At 34.5% G+C, this 20,168-nt stretch overlaps 1 protein-coding gene and 1 long non-coding RNA gene across 2 annotated transcripts; one reads left to right on the forward strand and one right to left on the reverse strand.

Moving 5' to 3' along the window:
* The first annotated feature begins 8,896 nt into the window (after positions 1-8,896).
* Positions 8,897-10,616, forward strand: LOC147532368 (uncharacterized). The gene is made up of 2 exons (XR_015228144.1): positions 8,897-9,147; positions 10,254-10,616. It is a non-coding gene; the product is annotated as an uncharacterized LOC147532368 (long non-coding RNA).
* Positions 10,617-14,637: 4,021 nt separating this feature from the next.
* LOC147532369 (Pseudouridine synthase family protein) lies at positions 14,638-19,274 on the reverse strand. The gene is made up of 10 exons (XM_086650457.1): positions 18,917-19,274; positions 18,742-18,798; positions 18,497-18,574; positions 17,197-17,250; positions 17,022-17,104; positions 16,737-16,836; positions 16,592-16,654; positions 15,479-15,757; positions 15,082-15,142; positions 14,638-14,990 (listed from the first exon to the last, which is right to left on the reverse strand). The coding sequence occupies exons 1-10, from the start codon at positions 19,187-19,189 to the stop codon at positions 14,893-14,895; spliced, it is 1,146 nt and encodes a 381-aa protein (XP_086506583.1). The 5' UTR covers positions 19,190-19,274; the 3' UTR covers positions 14,638-14,892.
* Between the last annotated feature and the right edge of the window lie 894 nt (positions 19,275-20,168).

Below are 20,168 nucleotides of genomic sequence, written 5' to 3' on the forward strand. Positions count from 1 at the left end.
AGAGAAAAAAATGATAAACAATTGAATCATATATTCTCACATATATATAATATATAGAAAGTAATAATAAATGGTTTGGTTTGGTTTCTTCGGTTATCTGTCACACAAATCCATAGGTCGAACCAAACCACTCGGTTTTTATATTTTAGTATCAAAACCAATACGGATAACTGTTGGATCGGTGTCCAAACCGCCCGAATTAGTTTGGATCGGATTATTCGGATATTAAGTGTACACCCCTACTTTCGACCCCTCACATCAGGTTCCCCAGTCGTCATGGTACAGTGGCGGACCCGAACAATTGTCTTTGTGGGGGCACATTTGATTATATTAAATAATAAAACAAACGAAAATCATCACCAATGATGAATTTTCGAGCATCATTATAAACTTTATCGGATTTAGTTATAAGCAAGTTATCAAAAAAAAAAAAAAGATTATGTGTCGTACAAATTAATGATCTTTATATGTCATAACGACACACTCAACTAATTAAGCTACGAAATCTAAAATAAATCATTAGGGTAGTTAAATTATATGAAAACAAATGTGTAGGAATTATATGTTAACAAAAGGACATTTTATCTTCAAAAAATTCCTCTATAATCTATATTCTGTAAAGAAGTTAAGAGGGAAAAGTATGATTTCAAAAAGTATTGTAAAAAAAAATATTAATTAAAATGAAAGATGAAGAGGATGTATGGATAATATGGAGATACAAATAATTCTATTGGAGGTTCGATGAATTCTAACAGAAGAATAGGTCAATTATGAATTTACAAAAATAAGAACAAAAGAAAACTTGATTAAAAAAAAAGTTAAAAAGAAAATTTGAAGTGCCAAATAGTTACAAAGAAAGTAGGAGCAAAAAATATTATTAATTTAAAAAGCCTTGCCCAAATAGTTATGGGTCCCCCATTCACTCACCCTCTAAAATTTGTCTTTAGGAGGAGGCCAATATCACACTAAAAAATTAATCAAAAAAAAACTTAGCTAGGACAAGGATTGTGGGACACTGGGACTCCAAGAAGTGACCTATATGGACGACGACCAAGCATCATGCCATCCAGCTAAACTTCATTTCCTGACAAGTTAGTGTAACTAATTTCATATGTACCAGCTAAAGCGGGGAAGATTTGGGCTTTTTTTTTTTTTTTTTTTGCATAAATCAACGGGCTTAAGGGAACCGAACCCAAAAACAACAAGACCAAGAACACAAAAGGCTAAACCGCCAGTCCCAACATCAACAAGTCATTAGGAAAGCCTAACAACCCAAGAAAAAACAACAAAAACCAAAACAGCTAAAACAACAAACAAAAGACACAATCTCTATTTGACCCTTTGTCGAACTACCCCTTGCTGTTCCTCATGTTTTTGGGGAAGATTTGGGGTTATAGATGTTTTTGAGTGGGATCGTGAGGGCACGTGCTCCCATGGGCCCCAACAATTACAAATAAGGAACACTGAACATCAAAGACGAAAAAGAAGAGTTATAGTAGAGTGTAAGAGCAAAGTGAAGTTCTGAAGCAAGGGTAGAGGCGTCAGAAAGAGCGTCGCAGTGCTTGCTAGAACTATATGGTGCGGCGTAAAGCCTCTAATAGTGGTAGACTGAATGATTGGCTGACTGGAAGAGCTATCAGGCTCTGGAGTTGCGAATGCCTGCATTGGAGCGATCTGAGCTCGAACCCTTGGTCACGTTGATGTTGTTACAGAGGCCTCGGTAATCTGCTCTTGAAGTTGTTGGTTTTCAGACTTGACCAGTGAGGTCCCCTCTTGTAAAGCTTTGAGTTGTGGGGCTTTCTCTTGCACTTAAGTAGCGAGAGCGGTTACGTGGGTTGAAACATCGATTGGTGAGGTTACCATGTCTTTTACTAGTAGTTGTCGGGGGCCCACGAAACTGTGGACGGCAGAAAGTCTCATGGTTAGAAAGTCGTCAAGTGGCACTAACAACTAGGCGTCAAAACCCCCAAGTACATGGGTAAGGAAACGAAAGACTGAATCTGGTAGTCGGGTAATAAGATAGACGGATGTCTTTGGCGTAATATAAAAATCAATTATTATTCTTGGAGTAGCACCTCCTTTTCTAGAAATTGACAAAAAGACGTAAAATCCGACAACATAGAGCTAAAATCCGACAAACTTATCATTATTTATACCTTTAATAAACCAATAACCGAAATTCAATAACTATGGAATCATTATTTATACCTCTAATAAACCAATAATAGAAATTCAATAACCATGAATTCCACCTCCGGAATCGAACCTAAAGCCTCCAGGATTATGAAGCTTATGTCAACATTATCAACCATTTGGAGCAACCAAGTGTTGACGACACATTTGTAGTCTACGAGACGTTGTTAATTGATTTTTTGAATGAAAAAACTACAAATTGATTTATTTGAATGAAAAAACTACAAATTGATTTATTTGAATGAAAAAACTACAAACACATTTTTCATTCTGACACCCAATTTGTGACCAACCGTTCAATTTGACTCTCAAAGGCCAAAAAAACTTCAACTCTTTTCGAAAATATACTTGAGAGCCAAAATGGTTTACAGTTGTCGCACAACCAATCTTTCCGAAAATATACTTCAGAGCCAAAATGGAATTAATTACAGTTATCGCACAACCAAATTTTCAGTTAGAGACGGGCAACCTTCAAACAAAAAAACAAAGACCAAAGAGAAAATGAGAAGAGAAGCAAGGGGAAGAATGAGAAGGATCAAGGTGAATGAGAAGAGAAGCAAGGGGAGTATGTTTGATGGCCATCGGCCGAAAATTAACTGGTTGGCGAAAGTGAGGTAGGGAGAGATGGAACGAAAGAAAAAGAAGGCGATGAGGTAGGGAGAGATGAAACGAAAGAGAGAGGTGATGAATTGGAAGAGATATAGAGAGAGGAATCATATTGAAGAATAATTGCTCTAGTGGTCACAATTATTTCACGTACGCCAAACACAATCTTTTTGTTTTTGTCGATAATAGTTAATCTAATTGAAGGGGGTAAACTCAATTACCAATTAGTGACGATGAGGTAAGCTCAAGAAACCCAAAGTGTTTTGATTCAATAAAAATATATTTTGTTATTGATTACAATTGTTCACTTCTCAACAAAAAGGTCAAAACTAAATTACACTAAAAAAAATGGCCAATTTTAAATCAATTAATCTTCACTGAATAGTTAATTCTTTAAGCACATAATTAAGCTACAATTAAATTCTTCCATATTACCACCACCAAAAAATCTAGACCTCAATCACCACAAAAACATTACTACAAAAAAAAGAAAAAGAAACATGAACAGGTCATTTCAAATTGAAACTTTTCTTCCTTAGACTATAATTTTCTATGTCCTCAATCGATGAGAAACGATATTCCATAATGTTGGAAGTGTATACTGTTATTGGTGCTGCATCATTGATCTTTCATTATTAATTGAACATGAACAGTGTTCTTCTCTTCGACTTTAAGAGGCTCGAAGAATACAAACTTCAACTCCGATGACTTCCGAAAGAAATCTTTATCTGAATACAATTTAGTTGAGTCATTTATAGATGTCATAACAAATAATGAACATGGTTCTTGATTGTCATTAAAGAGATCACAATGAAACCTTTGAAGAAGAGAAGTTAGTCAAATACGTTTGTTGGTATGAGAATAACAAGACATGGATGAAAATTGTTGGATAATGAATAAGAAAGATGGTAAATTTGTTGGAGTAGAAAGAGAGTAAGTGAGCCAGTGATGAGCAGGGCCGGCCCTGGGCCCAAATATTTGAAGCCATTATCACCACCTAATCCATGTTGATTCCATCTGTGTTCAACCCCTATCCATATCTACATAATCCTTGAAGATTGTCACCCTTTGCATCCCCTGTACACTCCAATGGAGTAAACCAGTAAAACATGACTAACCAGATCGTCACATTTGATTAATACAATTGTCCGTGCCTTTGGGACACAGGATATAGCCTACTAGCGTAGTATTGTTGAAAGCAGCTTCTCCTCAGCAGATCAATCGCATTTTGACAAGAAGGCTTTAGTCACATTTTGGGCGTCCCATCTAGATTCCGGACTGCCTCTCTGATTATTTCGAGAATGACCATAGTAACTTATGGAGTTCGTAGTTAGTCCCATCTAGATTCCGGACTGCCTCTCTGATTTATCCCTACGGATGTCATATATTCGTGCATACGTATATAATGTGGGCACATAGCCTTACGCGGCTAATATTAGACTCCTCCACTAACCCTGCTTATTGCTCCTCAAGCCTTGTTTCTGTATTATACCTCTCCATGTACTGATGTACCAACATAGTTTGTACCAACATAGTTGGAAAACTCTTTACAGACAATAATATAAAGACTCAAAAAACATGGGAGATAAACATTTAAGCATCTTATATTCATCACATTTCCAGGTTCTTATCAACCAATTGAGGCCATTATTTTCTTCAAAAATATATATATTTTATTATTAATTAAAAATGTTCACGTGTGAACAGAAAAGTCAAAACTAAATTACACAAAAAAAAATGACAAATTTTAAATCAAATAAGTTTTATTGTATCCCCTATAAGCACATAATCTTTAGTGTACAAGAAAACATTACTACAGAAAAACGCATAAGGACTTCTAAATTTTCTCTATGTCCTCAACCGATGAGAAACGATATTCCATAGCGTAGGAAGCTTATATTGTTGTTGTTTCTGTTGTTGAGTCACTGATCTTTCATTGTTAATTGATGATGAGACGATCTTCTTCTCTTCTTCCTCCAAGAAGACAAACTTCAAATCCGATGACTTGGGGACGATATCTTTATCGGAATACGATTTAGTTGAATCATTCATGGATGTCATAATAAATAACGAGCATGGTTCTTGATTGTCATTAAAGATATTAAGATGCATCTTAAATTGAAATGATGAATCTTCAATGGTGTTTTTCCATAATTTGTTAACAGATTTGAATCTGTGAAGAGATTTAGAAGGCAATCTCGGGAAGATGTTACTAAATATAATGTCAGAAGGTAAGTAACATTCTTTTTTCTCTTCATTATACATGTTACTTGTTCTTGACATTGATGGGGTAGAGAGATCACAATGAAACCGTTGAGGATGAGAACTCAGGCGAATTCTTTTGTTGGTATGAGAACAACAAGACATGGTGATGAATAGAAAAAAGATGGACGGGTAAATTTGTTGGTGTAGAGAATGAGTGAGTGATGAGATTGGAGTGAGTGATGAGATTGGAGTGAGTAATGAGAGAGTCGTCTATATATATATATATATATGGGGGAATCAAGTGGGAACTGTTTAGGATTAGAAAGTAGAAACTTACTAATAATTTTTAGAAATTTTATCTTACCAAGCTTTATCCGAGAAAGAGTGCAGTTAGGATTACAATAGCCGTTATGCTTTGTCTTTAAAATTTTTATCTCATGGACAGGTGTTGCCTGTTGTGAGCACTACAAAAATCGGGAATATTGCCGACGCCAGGAAACCGTCGGTAAGCCGACATTCTCGTCGGCAGAAGTATTTGCCGACGAGCGGGAAATGGTCGGCAGAATGGGCGTCGGGAAGTAACCCCGCGACGAACTTCTCGACGGAAACAACACGTCGGTAGATATTTTGCCGACGTTTTTGTTAACTCTATTTCCGTCGGCAGTAAGAAGATTAATTTCCCGGGAATCTCATTTCCCGCGAATTTATTGCCCTCTGCCGACGACTTGGATTTACAAAAACCGTCGGCAACTATTTGTTTGGCCGACGGTTTAATTTCCGTCGGCAATATATAACAATTTTTTTTTTTTAAATCGATTTTTTGTACCCGTTGCTGCACCCGTTAATTCATTAAGTGCAGCAACATAATGAACAATAACCTGCATAACTATCAAAATCCGTCGGCCATATAGAATTTCGCGGAATTTATTTCCGCCAAAAAATACCGCCAGAAAACTATACCGATGCAAGGAAACAAAAGCGTCGACGTTTACAAATAGCACCGACGACACCAAAGGAAACCGTCGGCACTATATTTTCGTAAAAGTTTTCCCACCACAACGTGATTTTTTTCCGCCAAAATAAATAAATTCGCGCCAACATCATACCGACGAAGAGGAGGAATCTGTCGGCCTTTAGTAACTGCCGACGGATTTTTAAACTCGTCGGCAAATTGGTCAGAGAATGAAAATCCCGGACATTCACCGGGTGTGGATGACGCCGACAGTTTTGTATGGAAACGTCGGCAGAAGATCACCACTGACGACGAACAACCCAAATTACGTCGTCCATATTCTAATGGGCGACGAGACAAGTTAAACTGTCGGTAATAGGCGTCGGCAATATTCTTCATTTTTGTAGTGGAGCCATGTGGCTTATTAGGGTTTTTCCGTGGACACCACATGCTTCAAGTTGCCACAATGGCATGAAATACCACTTATCTGTTTTTTTTTTTTCTTTTCTTTTAAGGGAGTGATTATGACATTCATTACATTAGTCTTAATTCATTGATTAGATGAGACAAGTATTGTCAAATTTAAATTGTTAGGGAAATAGGTTTAAAGATCAACTAAACGATAACTAAAATAAATTGAAACAACAACCTAAGATAAATTGAGTCACTCACCTAAAGTCCAACTAAATTATTTTATTTATAGTTTTTATAACTAAATTTAGTAAATCTTGGTTTTTACATTTGGGAATTGAACTTGGAATGTGTACAGTTTCGAGAACATGTCTTATCAATCGAGTTATCTGTTGTTAGCACCACCCTTTTTGAAACTTCAGCTTTTTCGAATATGATTTTTTTGTGTTCTAAACAAGTAACAAGATTATTAAACCATAATAAAGCATAAAAATGATGTTCCTAATGGATTAACATTATCTATTAGTTTGAGAGATTATTAGCAATTACATAGTTACATCCGGAAGTAAATTGAATAACATTTTGGCTTTAACACCCAAAATGTAACATTCTTACTCATAATAGTTAATAGGTAACAAACTATGTTAGTTTGAGAAGTTACCGTCAGTTACACAGTTATATCAGGGTGTTTCTATGATAAAATCATTTTAGGCAGTTAAGTCTGGGCATAAATCATTCAAATAGATTTGGAAACCATTAAAAACATAACAAAAAAATCAAGAGATAACTATGAGAAATGAAGATGAAAAAAATTAAGGAAGAGATATGTTTCAAGTATTAGTTTCTCCTGTTTTTTTTTGCTAGATTTCTATTATGTTGGTCGAAATTTCCATCACGTCGGTGGAAATCTCGATATTTCTAACCATTTCGGTGGAAATTTCGATTATATCGGTGGAAACTATGCAGGAAATTATTATAAGTGTTATTTCGTGCACCTACTCTAAATTTAAGACACGTTTCGCGAAATTTTGGTTCCTTAATTCTAAGTAGACAAAATTAACATAAACCAGTTATTTAGAACCTGATATTGAAAATGATTTAAAGAACTTCACAAAAATGAAAAAATTTGTGTAAGACATGGTATGTCTATTCCATATCAAAATAGAGTTAAAATAAGTAGAAATATGATTCTCATTTTGGGTCAGATTTCATACCTATTGATGCAGTTGGAAAATGAATTTATCATTTGATATATCAATTTACTAGGCCCGAACCACACTTTATAGGTGCAAATGCTACACTTCAGGGTTGGCCCTGGGTTAAGGCGAGCCAAGCGTTTAGGACCCCCAAATTTAGGGGGGGCGGTAATTATCAAGCCCAAAATATGGGTGATAATAGGAATCCAGGCCCATTCATGAATATTATTTCAAAAAAAACCCACTCTATGAAAATACCTTATTACCCTCCCTTAATCAAACTAGAGACAATCCTATCCTCCCATACTTTCCCGCCCAAAGAGATTCCAATCCATCCCATCAAGTCAGGTGGGTTAATAACCCAAGACCCAAAATTACTCCTTCATTAAGCAGCCGAAAAACCCATTCATATTCTCATTCTCTCTCTCTCTCTCTCTCTCTCTACAAAAACTAAATCTCTCTGCAAATCTTTCTTTAGGTTAGTCCTTCTCTTTAAAATTTCGAGTGAAATCCATAGGAAGTTAGGGCATCTCACTTCTTTTGTTAGGGTTTTTGTTTGAAAAGACAAATTTCTCTTGAAAAAGCTAGGTTGTGTTGATTCCGGTGAAAGAAATAATCGTTACTTACCGCCGGTTGAGAAACACCTGTTGGAAAGGTATAAAAGAGATGCTTATATTCAAGAAAAAAGAAAAGATTTTTGTTGGCTTTTAAACCCTCAAATGTTTGGTTTCATGTAAGTAAGATAATAGTTAGGGTTTTGTTAGTCGATTTTTAGGTGAAAAATAAAGTTTTGTTGTTGAATACACCACGATTTCATGTGGGTGGTTCTTAAATCTTCATCATGTTTTGATGTGTTTTAAACATTTCTGTGTTTTTGGGCAAACTTGATGTATGTTTGATTTTGTATTCTTGGTTTTCAAAAATTGAGGGTTTGTTCTTCAGAACCAAAAACATATATATATATATATATATAAACATCTACATGTGTGAACCTTTAAGTTTCTTATGTTTAGAAACATTTATATCTTTCCAGAACACATTTTGATGTGTTTTAAACAATTTTTGTTAGTATTGAATGGTTTTCTTCAGATGTACATACATTTTTCATGTGTTGTAAACATTTCTGGTGTTTGTGTAACCATATGTGAGATTTCATTTCCTATTGTTTGTTTTCAAACGAGGGTTTGTTCTTCAAAACCACAAACATTTATATACATTTGTAAAAAATTTTACATGTGTAAATATCTAAGTTATTTATAGGTAAAACACAGTCATCTCTTCTTGAACACATTGAGATTTGTTATAAACAATTTTCATATTTTTTTAGACAACTGGTTTCGTGTATGTTGTTTCTTGAGTGTTTTTAACATCAGGTTTTATGCAGAAGCGTAACTAGGATGGGGAAAGGAAAAAAGTCCAGTTAACAATCCTCCAAAAAAGGTGGGTTCTTCCAAAGTCAAGGAAGATAAAATTAGAGCTAGCCCAAGGAAAAGGGCATCCTCGGCTTCAACGGAATTGCCTCCAAAAGGGCAAAAAAACCAAAGACTTGACATTATTTCATATGGAGAAGAACCAATTGAGAAGGTAAGAAATGTCTTGTTCGTTGTTTTCAAAAAATGAGATTTTGTTCTTCAGAAAAATTTGATATGTAGAAACATTTAGGTCTTACCAGAACACATTTTGATATGTTTTAACAAATTTTGTTTATTTTGGATGGTTTGTTCTTCAGATTTACCTAAAATATTCATGTGTTGTAAACATTTCTGGTTTTTGTGTAACTTTATGTGTGATTTATTTCCTATTCTTTGTTTTCAAAACTTGAGGGTTTGTTTTTCAAAACCACAATACATTTGTAAACAAGTTTACATGTGTAAACATTTAAGTTATTTATAAGTAGAACATACATCTTTTCTAGAACACATCGAGATGTGTTATAAACAATTTGAGATTTATTTAGATATATGGGTTTGTGCTTGTTGTTTTCTCGAGTGTTTTTAACATCTGATTTTATGCAAAAGCTTAACAAAGATGGGAAAAGGAAAAGTTGGATCATAAAAAAAAAGTTGGTTTTATGTCATCTTCTCTAGAACACATTGAGATGTGTTATAAACAATTCCCCAAATATTTGGTTTTATGTAAGTATATAATAGTTAGGGGTTTGCTAGTAAATGTTTGGTTTTAGGTAAGAGAAGAATTATTAGGGGTTTTTAGTTAAAAGGTGCAATATCTTGAAGATTTTTAGGTTTTTGTTTGGAAAAAAAGCTAGGGTTTCTTATTCTATAAAAGTGGAAAATATATTTTAAATATGGATTTTTATGGTTCTGTTGAAGATTATTTGTGTTTGAAACACTTTTTTTTCTACATTTAAGACGGATTTATGACCATGGTTGATTTGCTTTATATATTCAATGATATGTAATCAACAATTTTTCTAAAACACATAATTTCATTTGTTCTAAACATATCAACATGTGTTGTCTCCATGCTTTGATGTGTTTATATCTCTACCGAAATGCTATTTGAGTACTCTGTTAAGTAGGTCCCAAGTAAGTATTCTGAACTTTGCATCTTCAATACATAAGAATTATCTATTATTATCAGGATATTTCTTAGTATGTTTACAAAATTTTAAAATGTGTCTGAGACATACGTATGAATGTTCTGATATTATTTGTTTTTCTCCTTGACAGTCTTGACTGTGGACTCTTTGTCATTCTTCGCACGGAAGAAATGATATGCAATTCGATTCAATGGAGATTGGAGCAATAATTTCGAGAAGTAACCATGTTCTTGTACTTTTGTTCAGAAAACTGTGTTAATGCTACATGTAAGGAGATTTTTTATGTTACCTTAAGAAAATTTGAAAGTGCTCTGAAGAATATTGCTACTGTTCTTTACGTAACTAAAAATTAACAGAGCAATTTTGAATTTGCTTAAAGCATTTTGTGTATTGTCGTAAGTATTTGACAATGTGTTGTATGGGAATTCTAAAATCATTTTGGGGCATAACAATAAATGGTTTGTTTAGAAAATTTTGAAAAGTTCTTTCAACATATATAGGAATGTCGAGAAATTATTGCCAATGACTTTTACTATGATGTTTGAAAGAAAAGTAGATATATGAATATAAAAAAATTGGGAAAAATATTGAAAATTATAATAACAAAATTTGAGAAACCCATATGAACATATAGAAATATGTCTAATCTTAATAAAGTCTGAATATGACACAACAATAAATTCTCCAAACATAAAAGGTTATGCAAAGGAAAAAAAAGTTACTGCGGCAAATACATGTGTAAATGTTGTTATATGTGACATTATGTTTCCAACAGTTAAATTTTGAAACATAGTAAATATCTTTTTCTCTAAAGATTGTTAACAAATGTATGAATTTGGGAACATAAAAGTTTATGTTCAAAATTATTCAATTGTGTTTTTTGCACGCCATATTCTTCTTTAAAAACATTGATTTGTGCAACCATATAACTGAAAATGTGGCTAAAACGGAGAGATGAGAGAGAAACCAAAAAAAGAATATCAAATTGTCTACAAGAATTTGTTCCATAAAAACAAAAAAAACTATTTTGTTTTGTAATTTATATTTTGCTTAGAGCAATTTGATATTTGTCTGAATTATTTCGATATGTTTTATATATAATCAATATTTATTGTGAAAACAACTTTTTGATGAAATTTAGTATATGAATATAAGAAGCGATGTTTTTCTCGTGGCATTTCATTTAATGTTATCTACAACTTCGTTAGTGTTGACAACATAGATGAGTTGAGTAAACAACAAAAATTCAAGTATTAATAACAAAAGCTTTGTATCTATTACAAAAGATAGAATGTCCCCAAACAAAAAATAATTGTCGAGACCAAACAAAAAATATACAAACCATACTGGATAATTGGTGTGCGTCCATGAACTTTCTAATTACAACGGAATTTTTGGCATATGGTTATTACACGGAATGGTTCGTTCTTGATAAATTTATTATTATTCTTTGTAGCTATTGTATATATATAGCCCGTGAGCCTCTCGAAAAGCTTTCACTACCGCTGGTTAAAAATCAGTAACAAAAAAGAAACTCAGTAACAAAAAAGAAAATGATTTTGATTACAAATCATTATATGCAGAGAAGTAAGAAAAATGTACTAAACATATGTATGCATGTCAATACCAATATTGTGAATGCTATAAAATATAATGGTTGATCTCAGAACAATTATGTACGTTTTCTCATATATATTAGAATTGCACGAACAAAGAATTTTGTTGCAACAAAATGTCAAAAACTTTTTGAACATAAAGGAAATTTATATTATTACCATAAACTAGTACGAATATGTCATACCAATAGTGATTTATGCAGTGAACAAAGAAGATCTGCTTGAAACATTAAACGTAATGTAAACATTAATAAAAAGAACAGTATCGTGGTTAAAGTTACGTTGAACAATTTCGTTTATGCTTACAACATAAGTAATAGTAGTCACGAAGGTGTGATTTGTGCAGCAAACACGAGCAATTATGCTTACGAATGTTTCTATTTGTCCGGGTTTACGACTAATCCGCACAAAATAAAAAATGTCAATAAAAATGACGAAATATATAAAGCATTTTCCATTTATTTTTATTTTTGTTGAAAGGAAGCATTTTCCAGTTTGCTCGTTGCATAAACATTGTTTCTACAACAAATTTAAGAAAGCTTAAAACACCAATCAATTAGTAGAAGGGAAAAATCTGGGGTTTAGTGGTAACATCTATAAAAATAAATAAAACATTTTTCAGTTTGCTCGTTGTATTAACATCGTGCTAACAACACATTCTAAAATGCTTAAAACACATGACAATTTGTCTGTTAAACATCAACATCTGCTAAAACGTAATTTCTAGAGAGAGAAACCGAAAAATAGATCTAAGTTTGTACTTTTTGGTTTATTAGAACAAAAAACTGTGTAATGGGTTTTCACCTTGTTAAAGCTAAAAGATTTTGTTGCTTAGAACTTTGAAATTATGTTGCTTGATGAATAAATTTTATGAACCAAGAGAGATCTAAGTTTGTACTTTTTTGGTTTCTTAGAACTTTGAAATTATATTGGATGATGAAGAAATTTTGTGAACCAACAGAGATTATGTTGGTGTTCATGATGAAGCTAAAAGATAAAAAGAAATCATGAAGATAAAAACAGAGTAATGAATGAACATAAACATGAAGCCAAATGACAATAAAAGAACAATGGAAGAGAGATTGAGATGGAAAGGAAAAAATTACCTGTAGATGGAAGGTGAGAGATTTCCGGCGAAATGAAAGGGTACGATTTCCGGCGAAAGCAAATATTCCCGATTGCCTTAAAATTCCAGAGAGAGATGAGAGAGGAAGGAACCTAATTTTGTGTGGAGGGAAATAAAATTTATAATGATATTTTGAGGGAAACTTAGACTTTATATATAAAGGGTAAATTAGGGATTACTTAAAATAATGGGTTCCTAAAGATGGGAAAATGCACCTAGGGATTCGAAATTGGGTTTGATATTGGTTTATTTTTTAAAAAATGGGTTTTGTAAGTATCATTAATCTATGGTGGGCCAAATTTGGTATTTGATCCCATTTTTTGGGCTTTTAAATAAAAAATTCAATTTAGGGAGGCTATATAACATTTTTTATATAGATAGTCTTATCACATGTGTTTTGTTATGCACATATATATCAGGTATGTAAATGTTAGGTCACGTTGATACTGCTACACTTTAGTACGTTTTCCAGCTAGTTTTTTTGGGTTGTGATGTGGTCTACTCAGCCACTCCTATATTTCATGATTTCACAAAATTTAGAACACGCCAATAGAAGATGGTGTTCATTCTATAATGAAAGAACATACACGTCACACTAACACTTCTCTCCTTGGATGAGAATGATTTGTAAGTCTCGAGTGAAACCCTCTTTCACTTATCTTCAAAACCGGTTTCCTCCTCTACAAATCGTCAATCTTCTCTACCTTCAGGACGGATTCTTTTACGAGAATCTCCTTAATTCGTGAATTTACTGTCAGTAGAATCTACCCACCTCAGTCCAATGGAGTAGAGTTGCGAAGAGAAGGAAGGCAGAGGAAGGACGTGATTGAACATACGATTATGAGAACTCTGATTAAAGATTCTAAAATGTTTCTCGATTAAAACTTTGGTTCAACGACTTTTTTCGCCTCCAACTATTTTCTAGGTATTGGTGATCTTGTTGGTTCATCTACAATGTCCCTATCAGATACATCCAATCGGTGATGTGGCAGTTGATTTATCAATAGAATTACTTTAATGAATATGGATTTTTTTTTATACTGGATATGCAGGATTTGTGACACTTTGCATGGAAGAACGTCTGAGGACCTCAAGTCGGTATCACATATAGTTTTTCTAAAATGATATCACTTATAGGTTAAGATATGTTTTTAGTGGCAGAGGAAATGAGAATTTAATGTCACATCTATTGGGGTAGTTGTATAACTAAGTCAGTGCATGTTGAAGTTTTGCCAACCAGTGCTTGCTATGTTCCTTGAGTCAATTCCCGCCCACCGGACTGGGCTGATTGGGCTCTACAATTCTATGTCCATTAAAATTATCGTACATATTCAACGAATTAGTTTCAAAATTGTAGTGTCTCAAACCTCTCCAAAGAATCAATTAAAAATACTCTCAACAAAAAAAAAAATTAAATTAAAAATAGGACGAGAAGAAGATAAAAGAGAGGGAGAGAGAAACAAAAAGTAGTGGTGGTGCGTTGTGAGAAGTTATGGATAGAAGTGAGGTAAAGATGAAGATTAGACATTAAAATACAGTCAGGTTTATTTTTTTTTAGCCAAAATTAAAATACTCCTCAAATCATTCTTAATTGACCAAGTCTTTTATCTCCGCAGACGTCCGATGCCCAACACAGCCGCCTTGGGTATTAGTTAAGGTTCAAAGAAGGATACACCGTGACCAAAAAAAAAAAAAGTTGATCCAAAGCTGAACCCCAACTTAATAAACTAAATGATACACATTTTGTTTATAAAAACTTGGAAATACAAGTCTTTCAAAAATTATAAAAAACTTTATGAGCAAAATAACTTGAGAGGAACAAAGAAAATTTAGACACCCGCAAATCAAAGTAAGACCTCTTTGATTATTATTCGAGTGGATTAGATCAGCGCAATTAAAATTATAAATGTTATAGAAGGAATAAACCCACGTTTTCTCACCTGCTTTTCCTAGACTATTTTGAGAAAAGTTTTGAGAAGAACAGGAAAAAGTTTGTAATAAAACAAGAAAGCTTCTGATACCTCTAGTTAAAGGAACTCGTATTTAACGCGTCCAAGGTATAGACCGCAGGCAGGAGCCATGGGACTTGCTGCAGTTATTGTTTTCGCGTTCAAGATCCTTTCAACTGAAATATTCACATTATAAATATAGAAGTTACTTAGATTTTTCATGTAGAAATGTAGAAGTGTTAGTGAATATGAAAGAGTAAAAGGTACCATCAGAAGTCGTTAGATCTCCAGTACCAGCGGCTTTTAAGACACCGACTAGCAGTCTGACCTGCAAGAAGTTCGACAAGAAAGTACATCATCCATATCAAATTTGGCATGATAGCTACACAAAAGAATTAATCTTCAATTTGGACTGACCTATAGGAGTTTATATTCTTTTCCAACGTTTATTATCACTTAGCAAACACCAAAAGTACGTAAATTTCTACGAGTGTAATAGTGTGTGACCTTACTCTAGAAAAGAAAAGAAACTCAATCATCTTTGATCTTTCTCGTAGAAAATCCGTCTATACTTGGCACTCTTATTCTCATCATAGTAGGAAAGGAGTCCAAGAATACAAGTTGAAAAATACATGAAACCAGGGGGGGATTAAACCAAACTAACCTGGTGATAAAGGAAAGAGCGTGCTCGTGCTGTTATTACATAACAACGATGCTTTCTCCTTTGCCCAAATTCATGATCACAAATAGCACTGAGATCTTCAGCTGTATTATGATTTGGAATTGAAATCTTAGTAGCCACGTCGATCTCTGATGTACTTGGGCAGGTAACAAGATCTTTTTCCAAATGATCTTTAGCCCTCTCTGCACTAGAAGGAAAGTATGGAGTCGAAACTACTTCGGTGACATTTAGTTCATCTAAAGTTCTGATAGGTGAGTTTGCCTGAAAATCATTAACAATTTAGAGTGTCATACGTCGTATCAGAAGCATATTATAGATCATCTAACCAGACCTGTCTAGCTCTAGAATTATCATCCAGAAGATAGCATTAAGAACTTGGAGTAAATCAACTCCCAACAGAAACTAAATTATGAGTCAAAAGAAAAATCTTAAACAAGGACCGTTTTATCAATATTTGTCTTATAGGAAACACTATATACACATCTTACCACCTATGCGCAAAATTACAAACTTCTCATGCCAACAAAGATGGCGAAGAAGCGGAATGAAGATATATAAATTTCAACAAATTGTTATGCTTGGGGATAGAAAACAAAAAGATAATCATAATTGAACCCCAGTCATATATAAAATTGATCTCCACAGCAAGACTGCAAGTAGTGCGATAACAAGAGTTAACAAGGGCACCAAAGACCGCAGGTATTATCAAAATGGATATTACTTGTTATAAGCTTCACTAATGTCAATAAATTTGCCATTTCGCCAGGAACACAATTTTCTTATGCACTTTGAAATATTTGACAATAAACATCCCTAAGACATCATTTGTGTTAATTTATGGGTCAACAGCAAAGTGATCAATAATCAGGGCTTCCACTAATCACAAACAAATGTATGATGAGTAAAAAAATTTCATATTTGTGAATATTTACGGCGTACCAAGTGGAGCCAATATTGCAGAAGATGAGGCAGCATAAATGATACTCCTTTGTTATGAACAAAGACCAAGTAATTAGTTGAAGGAAGGAATGAGTCTAAAGTTACAAACAACAAACAAAAGCTTGAAGTTGGATAAGAGTGATAAGGAGAGAGAACCTGACAACCAGAGGCTCTAAATGAACTGAAATCATGACATCCTACAAGAACTTTGCATGCTTTCTGCATCAAAAACAATGAATCAAATGCAACATTGAAGAATTGAATGTGGAAGGAAAATAATACTGTATGATATAAGGATAACCTGCATCGCAACAATATCCAACTCCTCAGGAACATGCCATGCACGGTCTCTCTCAAATGCTGACAAAGGCTCTGGACCTGATAACAAGCGATAGAAGTACCTACAGAATCAAATAGTTCCACTCATGAAATCTAAAAATCACTTCTATTTCCAGCTCCGAAAGACCATCCTAGAGGTAGTATAGACATATCCATGTCTACTATTATATTTACAACCTTCTATATCTATTAGTAGTCTCTATTGTATTTTAGATTTAATCCACTCTCTGATTTAACAGATACCTACATTCGCTCTTTAGCTCTATATCTAGCATGAAAATCAGCGGGAACACATCGAACATCAGTTACTGTTACGTCCCCATCAGCTCTCTGTTAAACAAAAAGAAGTTCTATTGAACAAAACGAAATATGTTGATTTGCTTCCACAGACGTAAAGATGGCCAGATTAAAAAGAAGCATACCTGTAAAAAATGGTTCACTGCCCTTCTAACAACTCCAGGTTCATGAGGAGGTAACTGCATATCAAAATAACCTCAGTCATGCTTCTATACCTATACACACATACTATAAGTCTATAACCCTTCACTACTTCCTAAAATTAGTAGCTTAGTAAGTTCAATCTGAAATAGGTGTTTCATTTGTGTAGTTGACTTATAATATGTTGTTGAAAGCAGCTTCTCCTCCGCAGATCAAGAAGGCTTTATTTACATTTTGTGTGTGCCATCCCGATTCCCGACTGCCTCGCTGGTTTAGCCCTATTTCGAGTGACCATAGTAACTTACGGAGTTCTTCGTTTAAATAACTATATCCTATAATAAACTAATATATATCATTTGAATGCTTATTGAATTGACTAATTTAGTATACATAATGTACATAAAATAGTTATGAGATGTCATTTATCCGTTCATACGTATATAATGTGGGCACCTCGCCTTACACCGCTAATATTAGACTCCTCCACTGACCCTGCTTATTGCTCCTGAAGGCCTTGTTTCTGTATACCTCTCCTTGTACCAACATAGTTGTCTTACAGACAATAAAATAAAGAGTCAAAAGACATGGGAACATAAATATATAAATGTCTTTAAACATCTTATAGTCATTACGATTCCAGGTCTGAATCAACCAAAAATTTGAAGCCGTTCTTTTCTCTAAATCAGCATTCACCAACGCCCTTTCTCTACGCCACCGCTAGGGACGAAACTATTAGTAGTTTATCCGCGCTACAGAGGTTAATAGATTCAAAGGTTTTCATGTTTGTGCTAAATAGTCTGAGTTAATCTATCCATTAGAGTAGCCCAATAAACAGCCTTTTTCATGAAAATTCCTAACTCAACCTCTAACTACCACTATCACACACACAATCACTTTCTTTTCAAAGACATCAGTCTCAATGCCACTATCATCGAGTCTTCCTTTACTGCAATGAAATTGACACCGCAAGTGTCAATATAACACTTGTTCAATCATAAAAATAAAATCAACCATCCATAAACACCAAAACAACCACTCATTGCAGACGCCCTCCGCCAGTGACACCATTGATAGCAGCGTCTTCCCCCCAAACAAAAAGATACAACATTACCAGGTAAAATACCACAAATAAAGGAATCAAACCCATGATTATACAAAAAGGAGAGATGATCATTACTAGCTTAATGTTCAGAGAAATAATCTTATTAGGACCCAGTGGTTCTCCTAATCAAGATGTAACATTCGGGTTGTGGGTAATTTACGAAGTATTAGAAAGAATGTTACCACTTCACCGGGTTTCCTTTTGCTTATTCGCTCCAAGTCAACATGACAAACATTTGACAATGCATGAACTCCTGCATCCTACATTAATAAACAACCAAAACTATGTAAAAATGTATCTCGTACAATCGAAAAACGCTCTAGAGGTACATTTTTACGTATATAAAATTGGATAACTCAGCTTATAAGATAAACAAAATTTAATTGGTGTATAAATTGATACTTGGATAGATAATGAACCAACTTACAGTTCGACTTGAGCAGATTACTGAAACTGGTTGGCCAATAAATTTATGAAAAGCCTCCTATTTAGAAAAACATCATCACTAATCACCAACAGTTCTTATTGAAGGAGAATGTCCTCCCACCAAAATGAACCCTAAAATTTTGAAAAAACTGTTGTAAATTTAATGAGATTATTACCTCTAGAGCGCCAACGACAGTTCTAGCTACTGATTGTTTCTGAGAACCAGAGAATCTAGTGCCAATATACTCGATTGCAACCAAATATCTTTGAATTCTAGGGTTAGGGTTCATGATCTGGTTATTTTCTGGCTGTTCTTCTTCTTCCTTGTCCACACAACACTGATCTTCGGTTCTCGCAATCTTTAAGGGTTTATGATTAGATGATGATTCAGATGGAGAATCGAATGAACGCTTGAGTTCTTCACAAGGGTTTAATGGTGTTTGTTGCATTTTACTAGGTTTTCAATTGTCTCTTCTTTTCCCGCCAGGAGATGAACTCGCAACTTAAAACTTTTAAGTGTGCCTCACTTATTTTTGGCCTTTAAAGCTTCTATAGATCCCCCACTCCAATGTGGCTGGGGAGACCCAGCCTAGGGGTGGGATTTGGGCCTGAAACTCGGAACCCGCCCACAATGTTGTCTGAGCCCGAAGGGTCGTGACGGCCCGATGCCCGAATCGGCTCGTAGCCGCCGGACTGAACGAGTTTAAGCGGGTGGACGCGGGCATAGGTTCTTACTAGGTGATTCGACCGAGTTCGCCCGCTTATATAGTCCACTTGGCCGAACTCGTCCATACCCGTATGTTTATCCGATCTGTTATAGTCGACCGCCTATATGATTGATTTTAAGCATTTAGATCTGTAGGGTTAGATTCAAACGTTAGATTTCAAGAGCGAAAATATAGAAAATATATAACTTTAGAAATCACTTTTCATAGTCTTGTCTTCGCCTCTCCACTTCTCTAGTCTTTCTCTCCCCTAAAAAACTCAATATCTCATCAGTAACCCTAGAATCTACAATATACCGATCGTAATCCATGAGAAGAATAATAGAACCAATTGTAATCCATGAAAAATCTCAATGATTATCTTTTAATTTTGTATTCATTTACTTTTTAGAGTTGTAAAGTAGGAGTTTAGAAAGTTGTATTTAACTACTAAACAGTTGTTATTTTCGAATAAAAATGTCTTTATTCGTTCATTAGCGACCGGCTCTCGACCAACTGATATCCGGTTTGGCTGGCTATCAAAACGGTAGCGGACAAACACTTTGTTGAAGAAAAATACGAAACGTCCGCCCGTTTTGACTGGATGTCCGAGTGGACACTTAGGACTTCTCCCCGTTTCACGCGGGACCGATTGAATTAGTGTATGTTTCCTGCCCGCCCGAACTGATTCCCACTCGTAACCCCAGTCCAGCCCCTTGGCGCT

Source organism: Eschscholzia californica, unplaced genomic scaffold (assembly GCF_041429995.1).
Source record: "Eschscholzia californica isolate CP2 unplaced genomic scaffold, dmEscCali1.0.p SCAF_6, whole genome shotgun sequence".
In the NCBI taxonomy this organism is placed as follows: domain Eukaryota; kingdom Viridiplantae; phylum Streptophyta; class Magnoliopsida; order Ranunculales; family Papaveraceae; genus Eschscholzia; species Eschscholzia californica.

Bases quoted from the DNA above. Each gene is read 5' to 3' on its own strand.
- LOC147532369 (XM_086650457.1), bottom strand. From the start codon at position 19,189: ATGCAACAAACACCATTAAACCCTTGTGAAGAACTCAAGCGTTCATTC. The intron at 17,105-17,196 runs GTATGCTTCTTT...TTTGTTTAACAG, and splicing joins CAGTGAACCATTTTTTACAG to AGAGCTGATGGGGACGTAAC. The intron at 15,758-16,591 runs GTTCTCTCTCCT...AATGATTTTCAG, and splicing joins TTAGAGCCTCTGGTTGTCAG to GCAAACTCACCTATCAGAAC.